A 16,969-nucleotide genomic window follows, 5' to 3' on the forward strand; every position below is an offset into this window, starting at 1 on the left:
TCACGGATGAGCTCACCTTGGAGAACAAGTTGAAACAGCCCAGCCGGCTGATGACGCAGTAAACCTCAGGCAGGCGAGGTCCTTTCCCATTGGGCTGAGTAAGAGAAATTACATCACATTAATCACATTAGCTAGAGGCTGGGTCTGTCTCTCGTTTCAGACGTGGGTGATAGATGCAGGTGCCCACACAGCATGTGCAGCAAGCCCCACCCAGCACTGACACTCACAGCCAAGGCTACGACACACCCTGTCCCTTTCATCTTTAGTTTAGAATCATCAATGGTAGGAGTGCTTCAGGTGCAGAGCATATCATCTGGAGGAGCTAATGTAGATAAGAGTGACAATCGTGCCATTCTGAATATATGAGAAACACGCCCGTCGAAGGATTAGCTCATTACTAAACAAACAGCCAGTCGCCTACTCCACAGCCGCTGAATCATGGACAGGACTGTACCCCTCGCCATCTCCACCCACGTTCATGCTCACATGCGGCAGCCCCAATCCCCCCCCCACCCCCCCCCCCACACACACACACACACAGACACACAGAAGTTCAGCAAAATCTGCTTCACTCTGCACCACCCGAACGTCTACGAATACGGCCTCCTCTCTATTGTCAGAGGAGATTGTACAGCTCTTTGGGAAACATAACTGACAAAACTGTACTAGTCAAATGATATTCATTATTCTGTGCTTGTGGCTCATGTTGCTGCAGCCTTGAGATCCACGTCACGCATTACAATAACCAACAATGAACCTCTAAATAAACACAGTAAACAAAGTGAAATAAAAAAAAAACAGGCCAGAATAAAAGGTGAGATTAGCAGCTCACCATTAACCTCCTGCAGTACCCAAATCTCCGGCTTCCATCTTCTCCAGTCAGCATGAAGGAGAAGGTCTCACTGCAGGGGAACACCAAACCTTAGCACCACACATCAGCAATTTACCGGGGATTCCACTTAAAGCACCCGATAGTTAACACCGTAGACGTGGTGGTGTGTGAAGCAACACACTCGTCGTACAATAGAGGCGCCCTTTCATTTCTTCAAAGAAGGATTCCGTTCTTCAGGGGCTAGGATGGGATTATGTTTCACTTAGATCCAGTAGTGTGTTGTTCCATTCTGAGAAAGACTACAATACCACGGTCAGCTCACAAAAACAGGAAAACTCCTTTCCGTTCAAGCTTATGCAATTCAAAACTTTGGTTTCCATTTCCAGATTCCATGGGCATTTTCTTCTGTGTCCATTCATACCTTTTCAGAATCTCCAGAATACATAGGATATTTGTGTTATTTCCAGTATCTACATCATCTGGTTGAATATATACAGTATATTTATATATATATATATATATATATGTGTGTGTGTGTGTGTCCTCTCTCTCTCTCTCTCTCTCTAATATATATATACATACACACACACACACACACACACTCTCTGTGTGTAGCACCTTTTTGCTAACAAAATTTCCTTTTCTTTAAGACAATTGGTAATAATTTGTTTATTTTAATAGTTTAATTCTACTCAAAGTAACAGGGTGGAGCTCCTCTTCATACCAAAGAAAATACAGAATTCTGAAATGTCTCCATCAGACTAACTCCTACTCGCTGAAGCTTCTCTTGGGCTATAAGCTCTTTGTTAGCAATTGAAACCTTGAAACACAGACTTTTTTGTGTTTCAATAAATATGCATTGGTTTTGTTTTTGTTTCCATTTAAAGCATGTGACCAATTCCCATGAAGCGTGGGGTGCCTGTTAATACTGCACCCACAACATCCTCACACTTCCTTTACGTCATGGAACAATGTTTATCATGTACACTGGCAGAGATGGCTGCGCCCTTCACAGGGGGAGCGTGGGCCCTACCTGCTATATTCTGACACGGGGCTCCAGTCTTTGGCATCAGGGAAGCAAAACTGTGGGATGGCTTTGAGGCGCTGCTCCGCTTCCCTCATCTGCTTGGTGGGCTGATCCAGCTGGGAGGGAATATCCACATCAGAATGGCAGAGGCACACTTACAATTAGGTCAGAGACAGCCAGAAGGACAGGTACGCCTGTATCGAGGTCAGAGATGACCAGAAGGTCAGAGTGGTACAGAGATGACCTGAAGGACAGAGAGGTACAGAGATGACCTGAAGGGCAGAGTGGTACAGAGATGACCAGAAGGACAGAGTGGTACAGAGATGACCAGAAGGACAGAGTGGTACAGAGATGACCTGAAGGTCAGAGAGGTACAGAGATGACCTGAAGGTCAGAGAGGTACAGAGATGACCAGAAGGACAGAGTGGTACAGAGATGACCAGAAGGTCAGAGTGGTACAGAGATGACCAGAAGGGCAGAGAGGTACAGAGATGACCAGAAGGGCAGAGTGGTACAGAGATGACCAGAAGGGCAGAGTGGTACAGAGATGACCAGAAGGGCAGAGTGGTACAGAGATGACCAGAAGGGCAGAGTGGTACAGAGATGACCAGAAGGGCAGAGAGGTACAGAGATGACCAGAAGGGCAGAGTGGTACAGAGATGACCAGAAGGGCAGAGTGGTACAGAGATGACCAGAAGGGCAGAGAGGTACAGAGATGACCTGAAGGGCAGAGAGGTACAGAGATGACCAGAAGGACAGAGAGGTACAGAGATGACCAGAAGGGCAGAGTGGTACAGAGATGACCAGAAGGGCAGAGTGGTACAGAGATGACCAGAAGGGCAGAGTGGTACAGAGATGACCAGAAGGTCAGAGTGGTACAGAGATGACCAGAAGGGCAGAGTGGTACAGAGATGACCAGAAGGGCAGAGTGGTACAGAGATGACCAGAAGGACAGAGAGGTACAGAGATGACCAGAAGGTCAGAGTGGTAGACCTGCAAGGAAATCACAGATGGTCTGAAGAACAGAGAAGGATACCAGCACCAAAATCGGAGACAGCCAGAGGAACAGAAACATCTACCTGTAACCAAGCTCAGAGACAATCTGGCCTGTGGTGAGATCTACACTGAGCTCAGAAACAGAGAATTGTAACGGGGATGTATCTGTACTGAGCTCAGAGATGGTCAGATTGGAACAGGGACAGAGGAAAACTCTGGTCACACCTGATGAGAAGGCTATTTTTTTCTTGTAGGAAAGTTTCACATTCCCTTCCTAGTACCTATTTCTGATCCAGGCATATGTGTTGAGCAGGTCTCTGGTAGACTCAGTCAGACTTCTCAGGGGACACTATCACCATCACAAAGACAACACCCACATGTCTTTCTTGGAAGGTTCTTCTAACACTTTGACGATAGCATCTTTTTACACTATAAACTGACAATGAAATCACTCACAACTTTTTCTTTATTCGAAAACAAGCTGCCAAATTTCAGTAGCCTAAATAAGGACATAAAATGAAATTGTTTCCCTCTAGTGTTGCCAAACAGAAAGACGAAACTAGAATTAGGCAAACATCAAAGGAAACTGAAGAAAGTTCCAGGTGTTTGGCTGTGCCAGGCCCTTCGGGTTCTCCTGACCTTGGGGAACTGGTAGGTGACCTCTGGGGCGTAGAAATTCTTGGTGGGCTTCTTCTTCAGAGACACCACCACAAAATACTCGAACAGCTCTCGTTCCTGCCACTCGATCAACTGCAGCTCCAGAGTGCGGTAACTGGGGGCCTGTTGCAGCATAGACTGCAGTTTTAACAGGCGCCTCGTGTGAGCTGGGGGGGGGGACAAGACACTGAATCAACCATAAATGCAGATACAAAATACAAGATTTGACTCTCAATGCAGTAGTTAAAGAGTGGAGACCACCTACAATCACTACAGCACAGGAAGGGGGACACAGCTTCCATGATTGGCATAGTGAAACAAAGTCATTAAAAACAGCACATTAGTGCTTCTAATAGAAAATTACAGTTTCAAAATACCAGAACTTGCTCAAATATGCGATTCATAACATGTTATGTAAGCAGACAGTCTCCCCTCACATTCGTTTCCTATGATACAAAAATATTTGTCCCGTCTTTATGAGGCCTGTTTGTTTATGACCGTGATCCAGATAGTCGTGGACAAAAAGGATTTTGTGCGTATATAATCTTTCCCAACATTGTGACAGAGAGTGCCGAGGACTCTCGGGGAGGGTGAAACTGCCCCAAGCCCAGGAAGGACCCAGGCTGTACTGCGTCTCACCTTTGAACCGGTCATCTGAGTCACTCTCACTCTCGCTGTTATCCTCTGTGAGCAAATAGAGAGCAACAGTGACTACCGGCAGGAAACGGACAAGCACTTCGGTCAGATATGTAAAAATATAGTTACCGCGTTATATAAATGGATAAAAATGGGCAAGACTGTACCTCTTAGAGAAGGGGCTTCAATACCAGACAGGGTGAGCTTCTTCAGTCTCTTCCTGCCTCTTTTCGTACAGTAGATAGAGTTTATCCTCTGCACCAGCTGGCAACGGAGCGAAACATCATCAGGCCAGTATCAATGTGGCGTGACATAATACAGTAATGGGCTAAAGTTTAGAAAGAATGTTTCTTGTCCCTTTAGGCACCTAAATAATGTGAACACGATGGCTAACAAGGGGCAGCTGTGGCTAAACAGGATTAGGGGCAACGAGGAGCAGGTGAGGACAATCCAATCAATTAATCAATTACGGTACAAAATTAGCAAGGCTGGCCTAAAACCCACAAGCGCAGGGTTACAGCCTCTGTACCACAAACTCAGCCCATCGAGCTATGCGGCAGTCCGGGAAGTAGGGAAAACACACAAGGGCCTAGCACAAAGACAGGAGGGAACAGGATGGCCAGCAACACCTGCTGGCCAAGCGTGGAAGTGACATGAAGGGCTGACCCTGACACTATGAGCCATGTGTTCCTGTGGATTTTTTCATTCCAAAAATGAAATACTTACAAGAGGAGCACTCAGGACAAGCAAAAGAGGAGCAGGTGGAAAAATGTTGCGTCATGGGCTCGCACTGCCCCACTTCAGATGACGAGTTTTACCTTGGGAACCCTCCGGTGGTGATGGCAGGCCAACGTGTCCCCACTGAGGCCATCCTCCAGCAAGCCGCATGGGGAAGTCCGGGCGGTGGACTGGCTCACGGGCGACGTGCCATCCTGGCCATGCCGCTTGGTCGGACAGGTTGCCCGTCGGTACTTCCTGTCCTTCGCAGAGCCTGGGAGACGTGGGGACTGCGCACTGGGCACCTGTGGGGAGAAAACAGGCCTTGGGGTGTCACTGGCAGTGGGTCAGTGGCTCAATGCGCCAAAGTTACTCAGTGAGATAAGGAGGTCATCCAATACTCTGACGAGACAAACATCCTCCCCTCAACCAGTGGTGAGCATGGTTACAAAAACCAATGTGGGACAAAATACCAGAGATGGATGGTTCAGGTCAAGAAAATAAAAATATAAACCAAGATTCTGTTTCAGTCAACCAACTGAGTATAAAGAATGACAGTCACAGGTTGGTTGAAACAAATGCTTGGCTTGTACTTTTATTTTCTGGACCTGAACTATCTACCACTGATTAATGCCAGGCTAAGACCATACAGAAACTATGGCTGACCCTACAGAAAGATTGAGAACCACTTCATGTACAAGCTAAAAGGAGAAAGCAGTCTGGCTGTTCTGATCCTTCCAGACATAATAACACAAATCCAGCCACATTCTACATCTGAGACTCTTTGAATTTGCCAAACTGAAGAGCTCAAAATCTCCAGAGGCTGGTTTTATCCAATGATAAAATACCTGGGAAGGTGTGCTGACTTTCCCGTCCTGGGGGGCCGGGGTCCTGTGGCGTGCCTCCCGCAGACTTTCGGGCTGCAGACGAGGCTTCCGGCGAAGCTCCCGACCTTTTACAACCACATCCTCATAGGGGGACTCTGCGTGGGGGGGGGGGGGGGGGGGGGGGAGACCGGCAACTTCTGTTTTTAAAGTGCAGCAAGATTTTTAGTGTGACTGGATCAAAAAGAAAAGCACAGAATAACCCCATGAATGACTGGAAAAGGATGCTGCAGGACTGGGAGTCATCGAGACAGTCTGCAGAACTACACTGAAAATGACCAGCATAAAAAGCTACTCAATGACAATGAGCGACACCCATTTATTTTGACAGCGTCAATAGCTAACAGGTGTCTATATTCAGCAGGAATGGACATTATAAATTACAAAGACAACAGAGGCCTCATATTTGAGCAGGTGGTCTTTGTAATACATTTGATATGTGGCTGTCTGTCTGCAGAGGAAACCGTTGAATGTGCCACAGGAAGCTCAAAAGGCTCAAATCTGAATTCCTCTCATTTTTTCGCCATCAGACGCTATAAACCTGTCATCTGCTCACTGGTCTCCATAGGAACATGTGGTAGAAGAGTCGACCCAGTAGCTCCCTTTGTACCTCGACCATGGGGCTGACCGCTACTTATTTATCACGTCACACTGGCATGCGTTCAATAGCGCAGTACCTACAGAGTTCAGATACATGCCAGCAACACTATACTAGTTGTACGTGGATTGTACAGTAAGTGTTATGATTTCCGCGTGTGATGAACTAAAAAGTGGAAGCTCTGTTTGCTCTTCTACTACTGCTTTGCGCACAACCACATTTGCAGCTCACTTGTGCAAATCTCCACTCTTTCCATTCAGTTGTTAGGAATGTACCGTATAAATCATATCTCAGCATCTTGACATATATCATAAGAGCGCATGAAAAGTGCAGGCAGAGGCCAGCTGGTATTTAGTGGGCGCATAGCGATAACGCTCTGATAAGCCTGCGCTTAGCCCTGATGATGACAGCTGGCAGTGGAGCGCTATGTTTTCGCCGGCTACTAACGACCGCAAAAGGTAGCAGCTGAGCACGGAAGACAAAGCGGTACGGCGGAGCGTGCACGCCAGGAGCCGTGCATCTCTGCTTACGATGACGGAAAGATCCGTCTGTGCAAACAATCACAAGCCAGCGTATCACTGAGGGGATAACCCGGAAAAATAGCTGAGGATGTAACTCGCTGCTCGCGGAGCCCATAGCTTACACGCGCTGCTCGCGGAGTGAAAGCTGACAGACATCTAGATACATCATGTGTGGCCATGAGTCGAGGTCAGATGCTGAGTCACGTGACCGAAAAATAATTTTAATCACAAGAGTAACAGCTGCAGTCCAGACTTTGGAATTCAACTGCAAGAAACATAAAAGTAGAAGAAATCACACAGAAAAATGCTACCAAAAAAAAAAAAAAAAAATTCAAAGAAAGTTTTTTTATTTTTATATTAAAAAAATAGTATGAAAATAAGGCAAATTAGCAATCGCGATTTGGCTTTTAGCCGACTGGAATCAACACAGGAGCGTTCCTTCCCACATGTCTACATGGTGGCTGGGGTGGGCACCATCTGAGCTGGGGTCCTGGTTCAGTCCCAGAAAAGCGTGACACCGTGGGCTGGACGCAGACCCTGTGGGTGCAGCATTCGATCTGCCAACTGACACAGGCCGACACAGAGAACCGACTCATCGATGGACTTTGGCTTTGACCGGGACCACAGATTACAGGGATCCCCACTTCCAGTCCTGGAAGGCCAGTCTGCAACACAGTCTGCAGATTTCCCTGCTCAAACACACCTGCTAAACCTGGCGATTGGCAAGCGAGCAGAATAAGGTGTATTTGAGCGGCAAAATCTACAAACTGTGTTATAGAGTGGAACTGGGGAACCCTGGTTCTTCCAGCTTACTGCCCATGGGGGAGTGGGCAGCTAGTGGACCTTGGATCCGCAGAGGTTTTTTTCCTCCCTTCTTTGGTTCCTCTCCTCCAATGTCATCTGGCTCTCATTCTTTTTTTCTGTATAAATGATGCAGGAATGTATCACGACACGCCCATGTCGAGAGCCTTGCGGCAACTCTGTTGTGAAAGGTGCTATATAGAAATAAATTGAAATTGAGTTGAGATTAATGCCAGCTGCCAGCTTTATGAAAACAATATGCAACAGTAATGCTCAAACTGGAAGACCTATAAACATACGAACAAGTAAATAAGCAAAAATGAGCTGACAAATTAAAAAATATTTAGGAGTGCAGTCCAAAATGCTCCTTGCTACGTCAGAATTTGCTGCTGAAAAGTAGCTGGATGGTAGACAAGAAGTCGGCAATGAAAGAGGGGTAAAACTGAGGAAATTAAAGTGTAACTTTAACTGTGTTAACACAGGTGAAAATTCCAGTGGTTTTGAGATTACAAAAAAAAACCTCAAATTGAAAGTAAAAGGCCCTTGGAACTTTCCCACCTTTTTTGGCGCCCCTGCCCCAGGCATTCTGGGTAATGAGAGGTGGAATCAATGAGGCCATGAGTACTTGGGATTAGCATAGCTTGTCAATAACAACTTGGCTTAGTCGAATGGGAAGAAGTGAAGTGTCACTGATTACACGAGGGCTAGATACTGTGGGTTTCGAAGCCTCCTCTCTTTGGTCGCTAGCTGTACGTTTTGCATGGACACAGTGTGGTGCTTCAGGATGCAAGGGCAAAGGTCACCTCAGTTCTCTTTGGGCTCATGGCCTATGCAAAAGCCTCGGTACCCGGACATCAACCTCAATACTAATGAATAATGTAGAAAGAAAATGCAGTGCTGCTTTTAATGAAACTCCGAGTTGAAATGAGAGGGGATTTAGTTTCCATTTTCCCCGTCTGCTATCCCGAGCCAAGCAGACATCTATATTTTTATATTCATCTGTATTTAAGAGTGTGACTTTGTACGTTGTTTTGTCACATCTCCTCCAATCCAGACATCCAGGAAGTGGGGAGGGGGGCTTCCTGGAATATGCCACCACGCAATATACACAATTTCGTGGATTTTCTCAGTTTCCGCCCAGCTTCCTTGCAAATGAGGAATTCCGCCCTTAAAAATGGGCCAGCATGACATGCCTACACTGGGCCACCCAGGACAAAACGAGATGCCCTGGGCCACAGTTTGTGTGCCTCTACAATCAGCTGGGCGGCGACGAGGAGCCTCTGCTGGCGGGATGAACATCCAAGAAAAACTTACTCAAAGTTTCCAAAGCAGAGAGCTTCCATCGAAACTGAAGCTGCAGTTAATTTACGGAAGAGTTAATTGCAGGAAAACACTTTCGCCTTGAGAACTGTGCTGCATTTCCCATCACCCGCAGCGAAGTTCTTAGACTAGAAGAAGTCCAAATTTTATCTGGTGTGTCACTTAACCCTACACAGGTACCGGGTAAGATCCCGCATCAATAAACGGTAGAGTTGTGGAGACGCAAATAAATCTAAAGCCCGTACTTGTCAACCCTCTACAACAAAACATGTTATCAGTGTTGATATGAGTGCAAGACCACATGTTTGGGTCTCGACACAAGACATTGAGAAAACAAACCAAACAAGAGCTTGTTTTACATAGCAGGTGTGGTTTTTCCAGGGAAATCACAGGGAGATGCTTCATATAAGTGATGCCCATCAATAAAACAGACGAAACTGCAGAATGAATGTCATCTATATTTGTCTCTTTACAAAAAGAAGATGTAAATTAATTTAGACCACGAGCTACATTCCTCGCTGTCATATTGTGATTGCTCACAAATCCAAGGTTCAGCTAGGGGCAGATAATTTGCAAAGTATTCTTTTCAGTCTAAGAGATAAACTAGTGAAAACTAGTCAAACCTGAACTTTCTTCAGCTGCCACATGAACACAAGACTCAACAACCCCAACTTTTCATTTTGTGTGAACACCCACAATTCTCTTAAATGCTTCTTAGAAAGAGCTTTCTTGGATGACTAATGCGGTTTGCAATGTTTACTACTTTACTGGAGCTTCAACATGCTCCAACTTATGTACAATTCTTCCATGCAGGTTGTGAGCCCATGCTGCACCCTGCTCATTTCCTGCTCACTCACCTACAATGTCCTCATAGGCGTTCTCTTCTAAAGTGCTTTTTGAGCTGGGCCGGCTCCGACTCTCCGTAGAACCGCTTCCATTTTCCGCGGGCGAGGGAGGGAGGCTGGAGGCATCCTCGGACTCACACGACTCTCTGGGAGAGTGCCGGAACCCCGACAGGGACAGAAAGAGGTAAGAGACAGGAGACAGAGGGACGAGTGACAGGATTTAGTTCCCCATCCATCAGAGTCCAGAAGAACCTGAATCAATCTTGAGGGAATCGAGGCCACCTCTGATTTTCAAAGGCGATGGAGGTCTTGAATACTCACACAGAAGTAAACGCACTGACTGCAAACAGTGCACAATCCACAGGTCATAGCAAACAAGGACCACCTTAAATTATAACCATCACGGCATGCTCAGCTCATAGACTCATAGGGAGGTTTTCCTGCATGTCAAAGGACTGCACCCCCATACAACCCATCCCTCCTCCGCCAGCCATGATGTTAAGCATTTAGCCACGGACTGGAAGCATCAATTAGCTGTCAGTACTTGACTTCCCACCCCATCGCTGATGCTGGATGTTGTCGCAGTTGTGGAAGGAAAGATGGCAAATAAATTTGTGATGACTTGTACCATGGGGCAAAAGAAATATTTAAATTAAGAAATCATTCTCCTGATAAGAAATCGGGCTCATGTTGTAGCTCCCACAATGCGATAAAATTATGGCTAGGACATCGCTATGATAACGAAGAGCCAAAGTTAACATTAGACTATGATACGAGACATGCCCCCCGGACACTGTGCTAAAATGCCTAGCAGTTTTGGATGCTTAAAGGGGGAGGGGGCTGGGAAACAAAACCAGCATGCGAGAGCCCAAGTACCCAAAGGAATCAAATAGCTAGACAGGAATCTGGAACCCTATGGAGACCAAACAAATTAAAAGGCTAAACAGCTTTATCTGAGCCCTTGTTAGCTTCCCACAGCCCATGACAGCGGGGAATCAAAATAAATATGTATGATCCAGTGAGAGAGAAATGTGTAAGCGTTGTTTCACATGACGGTATCTTGGAAAGTGCTGCACAGTCCTGAGCTGCCTAAGGGAGTTCAAATAAAAGGTCACGGCCTCACCAACAGTTCACTTTAATTCCTCTTCACACTCATTCATAGTCAATTACAATGCAACGGCAACTGACATTGCTCAGATGCATTCAATCTGCTACATATATGAAAAGCTTTCATTGCCATTAATGACAGATTAGTGTATAACACAATAGCTTGTAAAAGAAAAACTCAAAATATGACTTCCATCCATCTTCTAATTGCTTATGCTGGTCATGGTCACTGGGGTGACCCAGAGCTTATCCCAAGCAACAGAGGACCGTGGTACATCCTGAATGGGATGCAAGTCCATTGCAGGACATATATGTGCACACATTGTAGGCAATTTAATAAATACATAAACACCGAATAGACTAAATGCATGCCTGGTAGAAGAAACCCATTTGACATGGGAAGAACGTGCAAATCCCACACACAACAAACACGGAATTCAAGACACTACAATTCACACTCCAGAACAACATCAACTATGTGCATGCTCGACATGCAACCTTACCCTTCATTACATTCTCAGGAGATGCCTGGGTGCTTCAAATCCCCTAAAAAATAATCATCTGTTTGCCTTGGGAGCTTTCACAAGGGAGCTAAACAAACTCATCCTCCTGTTTTTTTTGGAGAGATAAATAAGCGGTGTTGGGTCTCTCAGCTGAAATAATGCAAATTTTATTAAGCTAGTTTGGAGTGCAGAGTGCAGAGGGCCAGTTACAGAGTACGGGAACAATGTGAAAAAATTTCCCTTGATGGTTACCACTGAAAAAGCTGAATAAACATATAAGGACAGTTATCCATACCTTTCAGGTAGAAAAATATGTATTCCCTCCACAATTCCATTCCAATTTCCTATTTTTTCCACCAACCGATGTTGACTTGAAAAAGAATGAGATAACCAGAAGGAAGGGAATCTTACCTGTCATGAGGCTTTTTCCGGAAACTTCCCTCTGACTTCTGGACTCGTGTCATGGGTGGTGCTGGCGTAGAGGGCAATGGGGGCGGGGACTCGGAGGGGCTGCTAGGAGGTAGGCCGTTGCTTGGCGACGTAGGCTTATGGCTCTCATGGTTCCGGTTGACCTCGTACTCAAAAGTGCGCTTGGGTTTAGGTAGGGGGTTGACCTGCACGCCTCCCCGTGTATCAGGAGGAGACAGCTCAGGGCTGCCAGAGCTGGCTGAGCTTATGCTGAACCTCTGCTTGAGTTCAGGCAGCCTGTCCTGGCTGGAGGTGACTGCTGCGGCCTCTGGCTCTGGGGTAATGGTGCGGAATCCGCTCCGCTCTCGGGGGCATCCGCTCTGCGGCTCCCCCTTACGCCGTAGTTTGTCCGGGGTGTAGCAGCTGCTGGGGTAGCAGGGCAAGGATGGTGGGGGGCTCTCCTTCAGTGCCTGCTCAATCTTTTGTATCCGGTTGAGGACAGCGGAATTTTCTTTGCGGGAAGAGAAGGAGCGGAAGAGAAGCCCTGCGGCATCCGTCCGGATGGGCCTCTTTCCGGACCCTCCGTTGGAGCCGCCCCGCTCTGAGGTTGGTTCTTCCTCCTCCGTCTCCGGGTAGGAGCACTCAGAGAAAGCGGTGCTCATCCTCCGCACACCTTTAAAGTCAAAGGTCTTATCACTGCAGGGTGAGGATAAGAGGCTGGGGCAAGCGTCACTGCCACCCATCCGCTCACTTATGGGCCTCTTGTCTAGGCATAGGCTCATCCTAGGGAGATCCACTCTCCGGCACTCCCATTCGGAGATCTTCTTGCGGACGCCCACAGGCGAGGAGCACCCGCTGGGCCGGCCAAGGGAGAGAGTACGCTGGTGGTGTTGGGACGTAGGGCCCAAGGACAGGGTGCTCCAGCCACGAGGGCCTGTGCTGAGCCCCCCCTTAGCCGGGCCGCCGTCCTGCCGGTTCTCCTTCTGCTCTTGGCCACTGACTGGCCTGTAGATGGAGAGCCTGTTGTCCAAGCAGGCAACACTCCTGGCCTTGAGGAGCCTGTTCTGGGCCTGGAAATTGGTGGATCGCAGCGACACACAGCGCAGGCTGTCAGTCCTATTGCTCCAGTTCCTCAGGCGCAGGGGCTGGTTCTCGGCGACCCTGTTCTCCCGGGTCCACTCCCGGGCGTCCTCGCTGTCACTCAGTGGGTAAGCTGGGGCTCTTGCTTTGGAGAGAATGGGAGGCGGGGATGCGGACTGGCACCTGGAATAAGCAGTCATGATGACATATGACCATCTTCTGAAAATGGAAAACAACCTAGAGCTTAGATGGCAGTTTAAGAAGCAGTGAGAGGTGCTGCAGTGGTTACCCCTGTTGCCTCACACCTCTGGGACCCAGGTTCAAGTCTTCACCATGACTCCATGTGTGTGGAGCTTGCATGTTCTCATAATGGTGTTTCCTCTTGGCACTCCGCTTTCCCCCCCATAGTCCAAAAACATACTTAGTATAGCTGGAGTTACCAAAATGCCCATAGTTGTGTGTGAGTGTGCCCTGCAATCCTGGGTTGTTCCCTGCCTTGTGCCCATAGTTGTGTGTGAGTGTGCCCTGCAACCCTGGGTTGTTCCCTGCCTTGTGCCCATAGTTGTGTGTGAGTGTGCCCTGCAATCCTGGGTTGTTCCCTGCCTTGTGCCCAGTTGTGTGTGAGTGTGCCCTGCAATCCTGGGTTGTTCCCTGCCTTGTGCCCATAGGCTACAGACCCCTGGTAACCCTGAATAGGACAAGTGGTTACAGACAATGGATGGATGTTTTGTAACCAGGCTGATGACACAGCAAGAGAAACTACATGGTTACCTCAAGCCAGAGCTCATGACCAGCTACTCACGCACCCCCTGGAAATGTGGTGAAAGTCCGGATCTTAACACCCCCTCTTTTCAGGTAGTAACCAACATGTAAATTAATCCGTGGAAAGTGCGTCATCAGTCTGACATGACTTTGGCAGAGCCGGATTTAAACTGAGGCCAAGGCAAACATGAAGTCTTCAACAGGACACATGAGTGTGGATTTTTCCACATCACGAGAGCGATTAAAGTGGAACGCGGACCCCACACATTTGACCACAGAACCAGGCAGCCAGCGCCAATATGGCCGTACCTTCCACTGTTTGGTCAGAGCGCCGAAGCTCCACATTTTCCAAAGGTTTCAACAATACAATAGGCAGACCTAGACCCAGAACTCTCTTTAGTCACAGATACGGTTCTGCTGAGCTACTGTGTTGCGAAATTTCTATTTGGTATCCACAGAAACACAAGGTTTCATCACCAATTCCAAAAATCCTTCCATTACAATCTACCAGGCCACTTTCCACGAATCTGCTTCCACAGAAACCCGATTACGTCACTGATGGTTTCGGACTCTCACCAGGCGACTGAGCAAGGGTCCCCCTTGTGCAGAACTGATGCTAGGAGGTTAGATGCTGTATACACTCTGAAAATAGTGCTTTGCTGGGAGGGGAACCATGCCAGTGAGCGGCAGTGCAGGTTGGGACACATCACGCCACACCTGTGTTTAAAACAAAGGGAGTGTGTGGCCTCTCCGTTCTCACCAAACAGCTCTTTTGTAAATGACAATACTCTTAGACTTTCGCAGCTTACTATTCAACCTCAGGGGAACTGATATTACCTTCTGGCAAACTTTTAATTAAGAGAAGGATTTTTAACTATTTTAACTTAAGTGCACACGGGACAATAATAAGCAATGCAAATAAAAGTCTAGAATTGATTTTAGCAGCCTTAGTGGTGAATAAAAGAAACACTTTTCTGGAACAATGTACGTTATATTTCCCTCAAATGAACCGGATTTTAATGTAGGTCAAAGTTTTTCAAAAAAAAAAAAAAAAAATTAAAAGCTTGAACTTCAAAGTTCCGTGACAAAATGATTGCAGACGCCGTCTTTCAGGAACATTGGAAGGACGACTCTCCCTGTGCACCGCCCGCGCTCACGTCGCTAATGACGACGGCGGAGCCTGAAGCCAAGCAAGGATTCCTAAATAGCTGCGGTTCGTCGTCGTAAAACTTCATTACATCGACGCAGGAAACCATGCGGGGAGGCGGGGGGGGGCTGCATGTTTCTGTTCTGTGCTGTAAATTTGACACAGAGTCTGTAAGGAAGTAATCACTTCCATATAAAAGAAAAAGAGTCAATTTGGTTCAGAACGAAGTGTCTTGAAAGGTTTCCTGTCAAATCACACCCCTCATATAACAACCGTGACAGGTACCCGCAAAGCAAAACAGGGCACTTGAGAGATGCTATTTTCACATATAAAGTAACAACGCATTTTCAGCAGAATTAATACCCTGGTGATTTCCACACGGATATCAACAATCTTGAAAGTAATACCATGCGTAAATGTCTGATTTCCATGCTTTTAAGACGATCGTTTTAATGCAAGGTGTTTAACTTGGATAAAACAAGAGAAATTCTTGTGATTCCTTACAATAATGACTTGGATGGTGAAAAATATGCACCACATGCTGTATAAAAGTGAGATCGATCCAGACACAACAAACTGAGGAGAGGGGAGTTTTCATACAGTCTACGATGGGAAGGCCTCACTGAACAGCCCATTATGTTGTGTTTCCTGGTCCATGCAGGCTGCTCTCTAAATACACCCGTAAGAAACTTACTTCCCAGTAAAGTAAACTTTCAGGTTATAAAATCAGTATTGACAAATCCAGGTCTATGCAAATGAATACTCCCAATCATTTTAAGATAAAGAAGTAGACACACACACACACACACACACACACGCAGATTAAGTATCTATATTATTGTGGGGACTCTTCATCCACTTTTATGGGCATAACCATAATCCTAACTATGGTAACTTTAACCACAAGCAACCGAACAAAATACAAGACTTTTGCCATTTTTAGTTTTTTGATTGCAGTCACAGATTTTTATTAAATTGAGTTTCCCCTTGTGGGAACTGAAAAAATATCCCACAATGTCCACGTTTTTTTTTTATCACATTATGGGGACATTTGGCATAACGCTGCCATTTCTATGGCCATACCTCTAATCTGAAATGTGATAACTCAAACCCCCACCCAGCCCTAACCTAAACGGAAAGCAATCAAACAAAATACAAGACTTTTGGCGTTTTACTTGCATTGACAGATTTTTATACAACTGAGGTTTATATTGCAGGGACCTGAAAAATGTCCCATAAGCTAAAGTAACAGGTTTTCCCATATTGGGGACATCATCTGTTGAACACACACACACACACACACACACACACACACACACACACACACGGAGTGGCTGAGGTGCCCCTGAGGAGAGGTTTGGGACCTGCAGTGATGTTCTTCTAGCCGTCCAACGAGTTATCAGTAAATTTTTGATGAACAGAAGAAATTCTTGTTTTTTTTAATGTGTTCCTGAGCAAATATACACTTACTGCCCAGATAAATAACCTTAAACATTTTCTTTTACTGTCTTTTGACCGTACTGGATATAAATCATACATCATTTTTTGTCATGTTATTTTGATATTTTTTTCATATTTCCTTTACCCGGAATGCCCTGTTCCTATATATATATATATGAGGGTTTACCACCCCAGATGACATATTAAGCCTTTCTCCAGCAGATGAAATTGTAACCCTGAAACGAAAACAAAAGGAAGCAAAAAAGAACATATATTATAACATTTCTGCTGCCTGTAATTACCTCCTATTTTTCATGTTTGTTTTCATCATTATGTAGGTAACACTAACTCACTGCGCTTGCAGTATAATCAGTTCAGCTACTCTACCTATTAATTATCTATCTTCGCCTTTATTATACATCTTTAGCACAGATAGAAATTTAACATGGTGTAGAGTGGCAGACTACGTTTTAAAAATAACCGCTGTCCACACTTCTGCCATAATGGCTTACACAGCGATTAAACACGTGTAGCCCCTACGAGGCCTTCAGTTCCTCTCCCGGCAAAATACGGGTGTCGCTTCCAAAGCCAGGACTCCTTGGGTCAGTTTCGGACTGAAGGCCGAAAGCGCCAGTGCCAGGCATGGACCAGTACGAATAAGACCAGAACCGGTGCCAAGGAATGACAG

The 16,969-nt window shown here is 46.3% G+C and overlaps 1 protein-coding gene and 1 long non-coding RNA gene across 4 annotated transcripts in view; one reads left to right on the forward strand and one right to left on the reverse strand.

The window, feature by feature from the left end:
- Window positions 1-16,969, reverse strand: part of LOC125705856 (DENN domain-containing protein 2B-like) — a 48,490-nt gene that overhangs the window by 11,647 nt on the left and 19,874 nt on the right. For both annotated transcript variants that reach the window (XM_048972143.1, XM_048972142.1), the window contains exons 3-12: window positions 11,856-13,115; window positions 9,847-9,980; window positions 5,714-5,847; window positions 4,967-5,170; window positions 4,316-4,412; window positions 4,152-4,196; window positions 3,495-3,679; window positions 1,866-1,975; window positions 833-902; window positions 17-94 (exon numbers count right to left, since the gene is read on the reverse strand). In XM_048972143.1, the coding sequence (XP_048828100.1) occupies window positions 17-94; window positions 833-902; window positions 1,866-1,975; window positions 3,495-3,679; window positions 4,152-4,196; window positions 4,316-4,412; window positions 4,967-5,170; window positions 5,714-5,847; window positions 9,847-9,980; window positions 11,856-13,115 (2,317 nt within the window). The remainder of the gene's footprint in view (window positions 1-16; window positions 95-832; window positions 903-1,865; window positions 1,976-3,494; window positions 3,680-4,151; window positions 4,197-4,315; window positions 4,413-4,966; window positions 5,171-5,713; window positions 5,848-9,846; window positions 9,981-11,855; window positions 13,116-16,969) is intronic.
- On the forward strand, window positions 1,982-2,903 carry LOC125705858 (uncharacterized). 2 transcript variants are annotated; one of them, XR_007381718.1, is made up of 5 exons: window positions 1,982-2,081; window positions 2,250-2,305; window positions 2,446-2,566; window positions 2,623-2,725; window positions 2,782-2,903. It is a non-coding gene; the product is annotated as an uncharacterized LOC125705858 (long non-coding RNA). The 2 variants fall into 2 exon arrangements; XR_007381716.1 differs by having other exon boundaries at window positions 2,474-2,566; window positions 2,623-2,706; window positions 2,819-2,903.

Source organism: Brienomyrus brachyistius, chromosome 13 (genome assembly GCF_023856365.1).
Source record: "Brienomyrus brachyistius isolate T26 chromosome 13, BBRACH_0.4, whole genome shotgun sequence".
NCBI classification, from domain to species: domain Eukaryota; kingdom Metazoa; phylum Chordata; class Actinopteri; order Osteoglossiformes; family Mormyridae; genus Brienomyrus; species Brienomyrus brachyistius.